Source organism: Manacus vitellinus, unplaced genomic scaffold (assembly GCF_001715985.3).
Source record: "Manacus vitellinus isolate BGI_N305 unplaced genomic scaffold, ASM171598v3 scaffold_22_pilon, whole genome shotgun sequence".
Lineage (NCBI taxonomy): Eukaryota > Metazoa > Chordata > Aves > Passeriformes > Pipridae > Manacus > Manacus vitellinus.
This window is the reverse complement of record NW_021939632.1, coordinates 14138131-14145405: the sequence shown is the minus strand read 5'-3', so window position 1 is coordinate 14145405 and position 7275 is coordinate 14138131. Positions and strand designations below refer to the sequence as shown.

At 38.8% G+C, this 7275-nt stretch overlaps 1 protein-coding gene across 2 annotated transcripts in view; it reads right to left on the bottom strand.

Moving 5' to 3' along the window:
- Positions 1 to 2849: 2849 nt before the first annotated feature.
- Positions 2850 to 7275, bottom strand: part of ITGA6 (integrin subunit alpha 6) — a 45902-nt gene continuing 41476 nt past the window's right edge. The window contains exons 25-26 of one of the 2 annotated variants that reach the window (XM_029959834.1): positions 6535 to 6664; positions 2850 to 4912 (exon numbers count right to left, since the gene is read on the bottom strand). In XM_029959834.1, the coding sequence (XP_029815694.1) occupies positions 6557 to 6664 (108 nt within the window). In that variant the 3' untranslated portion in view covers positions 2850 to 4912; positions 6535 to 6556. The remainder of the gene's footprint in view (positions 4913 to 6534; positions 6665 to 7275) is intronic. The other variant, XM_018071702.2, reaches the window with a different exon arrangement.

Sequence of the window (7275 nt, the reverse complement as noted above, 5' to 3'; positions counted from 1 at the left end):
GGCTCGGCCGTGCGCTGCCCAGCGCGGGACCGGGCGGGGACGGGTCCCCGGGGGGCGGTGGGAGGGCAGAGCCTCACCTGAGGGAGTCGGTTCTTCTTGATAGCGCACCCTTTGCCCAGCTGCGGGGTGGGCTGGGATTTGTTTCAGTTATCAGGGAAAAAAAGAATTAAAAAAAAATACAGAGGAAAAAATAGGGCTTCTGCCAGGTAGACTCCCGATCTGTCAACAATGAGCACCATATGCATCTGTATTGGTTAAAAATCACTTTGACCATAGATCACATTAAATCACTTTAGTAGCTGTTAGGATGCTAATGCAACATGTGAGGTACCAAACAGTGTATTTAATAGTTTATTGTCCTGCTCTGGTAGAAATATCTAGAATATGAACCAAAAAAGCAGTTGTGATTATAAGCATTTCTGATAAACTTAGATGTTAAGTTTTGACACTAGGCTCTCATCTCCAACAGATAGGTTTATTGGCACAGATCAATTTTGATATCTGGTAGCTTGGTACCTCAGAAGAGAGACCCCAACAAAGAAATTCCTGGGAGTGATGCACTTCTCAGCTCTGTACTGTTGAACTCCTCCACTTCAAGAAACGAAGCGATATCTTGCAAACATTTCTGTTAATTAACTTACCGTGTTATTTCCAAAGTATTTGACTCTTCTGTCCCTTCTTCCCCTATCCCCTGATGACACTGGGATTGAGAGGTGAAATACTGTTTATTAGTGCCAAGGGGGCGTATGTTGGTGTGCAGTACTTAGGTAAGCAGAAGCAAGGACACCTCCTCTTGCAAAAACCTGTTCTCTCTGCCTGTTTTCTATGATGAGGAAGGAAGGGCCCTGAAAACGTGCAGCTTGCAGACAAACATTTTGGAGAGTAAGAAAAGGAGGAAAGAGGTCTATCTTGCAGTATGGAAAATGCAAACTGCAGGTCCCCAGTCCATGTACAGTGACCATGTCACACCTTGGCTGTGTCTTGGGCTAAGGAGTTTCTGTGTTTTCTCACAAGGATCATGGTTAGGACTCAGCAAGGCTTATGAGGCTGTAAAAGGTGTATAGTATCTATGACTCCATAGCCTGGGAAGACAAACAAACATTTAATGGCATCTGAGGACCGGGATAAAAAACTGAAGCAACTGCTTACACAGTCCCTGTGGGGAGATACACTGCTTCCATTCTTCCTGTGACACACAGGCTGTTGTCTGGCAGGCCAGCTGAAGCACGTCCAGCATGTCCACAGGCCTCTGCTGGCTCAGCATGCCAGCTACAGTTGCCTGGTTGTTTCATTACAGCTTGTTCTCCTGGGTTTTGCAAACCAACTGCTGCCACCTTTGCCTACTCTGTGCTGGGAGAAGTTATTTCAGCTGTTTGTAAATGAGCAGCTTTCTGGCTCTGTGTGGTCTGCTGATATTAGTTTAGACACACTCCAGTCATGATGATTAGCATTGGAACGTGGGTGCTTTGAATGGGGACTGGTAGTTCAGTGCCACTTTCAAAAGTTTCCTTTCACTTTATGGGCTGATTCCTGATATTTGTGTCCACCCGAGTGCCCTGTTCTCTCTTTTTCCACATATAACTTCTGCACAGGTCGTTATTGAAACTGTGCTGTGGTGGTCACTTGCATTGAAAGCTTCTCTCATAAGATGCATCTCCTGTGCTCTGATGGTTAAAGGTACATGAAGGTATTGCAGTTTACCAACATCCCACTTATGTACCTTAGGGGTATATAGTGTATCTATTTTTTATGTAGATACATACACACTGCACACACTATATATAGCAAATATAGTACATTAGGTTCTATAAGGGTACATATATACATACTGTACACATACACTGTTATTTATAGTGCTGTATCACTGTATATATAGTATATACTATATATAGTACTATGCATGTATGGTATATATCAGCATATATAAAGCACAATATACTATATTAGTACTAAACCTTATGATCAGCTACTTAACTGTTCTCCCAGTCCGTATTTTGTCTTGTTGTAGAAGAATGTTTGTTGTGCTATGTGAATGAGAATACTTGTTTGATAAATGCAGGTTGAGTTCACATCTTGGACATGCTCTGAAAGGTCTAGTGGCATCTTCTGGTTCTAGTCCTGGAAGTTTCCTGGCCACAACAAACGCTGGCCTAGCACATATCCAGCTAACCCTTATCTTCAGGCTTTGTTGCATTAAAAGGCCTCTCAGCAAAGGCGAACAAAGGATCCTGTGAGGGCTGACATCTTAAAAACGGAGATAAACTATGTTTTCTCTGTTGGGTTTGGTGGTTTTTCCCCCTGCGTATTTTTGGCTTTTCTGTGGGGTTTTTTGGTGGACTTGAAGCTGTACCCTGCAATTGTGTTACTGACTGTCAGTATCAATCTTTCACTGCTAAATAGAGATAGGTATATGAAGTCCTTGACCAATTCTGGGGGATGTATCCCTCTCCCCTACTTACTCAAACACTCATCTGGCTGTATTTAGGAAAATTTTTAGGAGGCTGGTTGCACTGAAGATCCCCTGGGCAGTGTGAGCGCAAGCACGGAGTGAGGAGCGGGCAGCTTGCCTCGCTGGGAGCTGACACTTGGAGCTCTGCCAGGCTCCAGGCTCTGCCTGCCCCTGAGCAATGCTGGCAGCCACAGCAAGTAGCAGAGAGCCTGCGAGCACGAGATTGTGCCTTATCTCCTGCAGCTCCTTGTGTGCCCTTCTGCGTGGGGCAGGAGCAGGAGCTGTGGCAATATCAAGAATCAGAGAACTTGTTACAGTTTGTGGCTTTCAGCATATTCTACTGAACTTAGCTATGGCCACCTCAGTTAAGTACGATAAAATCACTATTGCCAAGACAATGTTTAATTAAAAAAAATTTATTTCACACTTCTATACAAATATCCACAGGTCATTTCTAATCATGGAATGATGTAGCATTGTTAGCCAGTATAATGAAAGTTTGAGATAAAAGTATACCAGTGACATGACTTATTTTTCAAGAACTTTCACTTTAACACTGCTAAGACATTCATGTTCTTAGGCGAGGGCCAGAATCTGCTTTTAGATTCAGGGGTATTTGTTAAGCTTCTTAGCCCCTGATTAGCCTGGCTTCTGATGTTGCTGAGCCTTTCAGCAAATAAGCTAGAATTTTAAAAGCTCAAACACTGGGTAACATCAACATTCATATGCAAATGTTCATAAAATCAGTCATAACATACTGAGATTATTTAGTGTTAAGAAAGATGAGTGTAGTAAATTAATTGAAACTTTTTAGGTGACCACACCTTCGTACTAATGTTCAAAGTTAGTAGTAAAAATAAGACACTTGACAACTGCCCTCCTAGCAGGTTTTTACCCTATGAGGGGAAAAAGTACCAAGAGGTTTTTGCATAGTTCAAATTACGAGCAATTAAATACATACTTTTTGAGCAGAATTTTGTTTCACATGGAATAAACAGTTTTGAACTAAATCTTTGTTCTTAAATAGTACCAACACTTTAAAACCTGGGTAAAAAAGTAAACTCTTTAAATAATTTTATCACTTATGGTACAGTAACTAGATTTCTGATAAACAACATCATGGTTCTACTTTATCAACATTCAGGTATTCGAGATGATTCAGTAGTCTCAATGTGGATCAGCTCCAGATCCACACAGTTAAGGTACATGAGGCATCTACAGACTCTTTCAAGTGCTGTATAACAGTTGCAGTAGTCAATGCCTTTTGCCAAACAGGAAGTCCTTATGAAGCTGGAAAGCTGTTTTGAGAGAACTCACTTTCTTACAGCAAGTATAAAACTCTATCTAAACCCCTATTTCTGCTTGGTGTCCAAATCCTTAAATAGTCTGCAATAATATACAAATCATGTTACAAGACCTGATGTTACAACACATAAACTTACAAGTATCAGGAAAAGAAAGGCCCCATACACATTATTAGCATAAATATTTACATTTTTAGAAAGTATTGGCACCTTCAGTTACTTATTAAAATGCAGTGAAAGCCTCAGGTCTCATAATCTTAAGTTCAAAAACACAGTGGATTTGAAAATTCATTTAAGTCTTTGGCCTAACAGTTAGTCAAAGACAATGATTTATAACAAAAATAAATACAAAAATGACTAAAATATATATATACAAAAAGTACATCTAATATTCAAGCCTCTCTTTTTAAAAAAAACCTGTGTATATTTGTTGTGAGCAAGAATCACACAATCTGATCTTAAAAAAAAAATATTTAAAAAAATCAAGCAACATGACCCATTGCACATGTAATTTAAGATGATGCTTCTTGTTAAGCCCTAACTACTGCAGCAGGTAAAGGTTATGACTAAAGCAAACTTGCAGGTCTTCAGTTATACTTGAACAAAGTGTGTTAAGGCCACTGTGTGTTTGTAAAGCACTATGTATTGAGGGAACAATGGAGAACCTGTCTTGACGTTAATCGTCCATTCCTTACATACCAGGAAGAAGGTCAGGATCACAGGAAAAGGTCTGCTATAGTGGTTTTGCATATTTTGCAGAAAAGACCCCAAATCAACATAGTATTTTCTGAAGTGTGGGTTAGATTTGAGGGGAGAAAGAGGCAGTCTGAAAATTAAATAATGCAAATAAAGTCTGTTGAAGCAATTTTAACTGTGCAAATAAAAGCCTCAGTATAAGTAGTAATATCTACAATCAAATGGTGAATGTCCATAGTGTTCATAGGTCTAACTCCATCAGTATTCCATTAATGAAAACCTTAACCTCTCTCTGAACTTTCTGGATGGAGAACATTTTTCCCTAAGAATAACTTTCATTTTCATTCCATTTTGTGAACCACTGTTTTGTCTCATCTTTGATCTGTCGCTCTTCTTTTCGAATTCTCACAGCGTGATAGCTGGGGACACTGTCTTCGTACCTGGAACGCTGGAAGAACCCACACTGAGGTAGAGGAGAAAAAGAACAGTTTAGGTTTAAGTTGCTGCCAAAGTACTACAATCATAGAGGCACTAAATTCTTCCTTTGCACAAATACAAAGGTAAGAAAATTGAAAAGAAAAATATGTAAGCCAAAAATGTAGCATACGTAGCTGTAAAAATGTGAGGCAGCAGGTCTGCATTAGTTATTCCAGCAGCACTTGGAAGACAAATGGCACAGTCTGGCCATATGGTGGTAATCTAATACCTTAAAAGGATTCCCTCCAGTACAAAGCTGTTCATTCATCTAATGAGAGCATTTAACTGCTACACAGTGAAGTAGGTACAGTTCAGGAAAGCTCCTTCTCCTGAATCAAAGGTAACTATGTACTTCAGTGTCTTCCTGCATGGTGACATGATTTACCCTTAAAAATCTACAAAAAGACTTCCAGAACCACCAAGAAAAGTTACACTAGGGCCTTGTTTTTCAAAGCACCATCTCAACTACAGTCATCTGAACTAATTACACATATGCAGTATTAGAAACACAAGTCTTGCTTACTTTGCCATGGGAAATCACTCTAGATGAAATCCTGTACAGTTTATTTGTGCTCTGCAATTTCTTATCCAAAGCCACTGTAAAAACTGATTTTAAATATAGAGGAACAGACTGAAATTAATTTTCAAAACAAAATGGAGCTATGGCCACCATGTGACCAAGATCATGACTGGCAGACACTCAGCTGTACGTGCTTACAGGTCACTGAGGGTTAGAGGGTTAAGAGACATTGTGCCATCCAGCTGTCATTAGGTACTGCTGGGGGTAAGAAAAGATTAAAGTGGCAAGGTCTTTTTGTTCATAGTGTTTAGAGTGCTGGGTTTTTTGATTTGGTTTGGTTGCGGTTCGAGGTTTTTTTAGTATTAGAACTTACATGGAACTGAATTAAAAAAAGGTTATAGTGAGCATAGACCAAATCTTCAGCGATCTCATAGTTAAGATTTCATTAAACACTGTTTTGACATAATTCATTAAGAATTCTTCCCCACCCTCTGATCCCAAGCATCACTTACTGATATAATGTACAAGCATGTGATATCTTAATTTGAATAAAGGTTTCTGGAAGCATAAAGCATCTAGTACCTTCAGCAAAGTTTGTTCCTAGAAAAGTGTACCTCTGTGAACTCAAGTAAAACAGAAGTTTCCATGCAATAAATTCTCATTATGAAAACCCCTCTCATTACAGGCAACGTGGACATTTTAGCATGCACTAAAGGTTAGTAAAGCAAGTTTATATATCATCCACGTTTATATATCTTTACATTTTAACTCTACAGTGTTGATTACCGTCTTGCAAGCTTGAAGACTCACTTGTAGTGTTAAAACATAAATTTAAAAAAAGACTAAACCCCATTGCAAAAGAACAATATGTTTTCTAAAGAAATAAACAAGAAGTGTTTTAGACCAAGGTAAACACCTGTGTGTGTTCACATGCACCAAAGGCTGAAAATCTATCAACAGCATGAGCAAGCAAGTACAACAGTTTGAAATCCAAAAGTTAATAGAACATATGCAGAAAAAGCTTCACAGTTAGCCACCGCAACCATAGCATGTGCCACAGCTAAAAATTAAAAAATATCATCAGTTACCAATTACAGAAGTAGATCAATACTATGCATCAGAAGTAAGCCTCTCTTTATCAGATGGCTGAGCATGGATCTCAGCCTTGTGATATGTGGCATCGTAATGATCTTTCTTATTTCTCTTGAAGAAACCACACTACAAGGAAGCAAGGTATTTAGTCAATTTTTTGTGGACTGGAAGATGTCAAACCTATTAAAACTAACTTTAATTAACTCTGTGAACTGTCTTCCTCTTATCCCTCCACAGGCCAACCAACAACAAAAAAAAAATAACAGAACTCAGCTGTTTCTAGATCTGAGAACTTCTTGGACTAACTTGATCTATAAAGTAACAGAATAACACAAGTTATTAACAGAATAACCTGACAATATTATTTTAGAGGCATTTTGGTAAATTTGTAATAAATTGCTTGGATTTTTTTAAGAAAAGGTACAATAAAGTATGTCCAAGAAGCCTAGAAAGCTGTTTGTGGACCAGTGCACAGGACAGACAAGAACAAAGGGTAGAACAAAACCAATTACTGCTTTGACCTGTTCAACACAAGCTTTTACCTTAAATTAATTATGTATCTGTCTTTGCAGTATAATGTTTGTCCTTCATAATACAGCACAGTGTTTGTCATCAAAAGCAGCATTTTACACTGTGTGTGCATGTAAAAAATGCTTGTATTTTCATGTGAAGTAAAACACCAGTAGTTATAACCTAACAGCCTACCTAAAGTATTAATTCATCAGGAACATATGCAG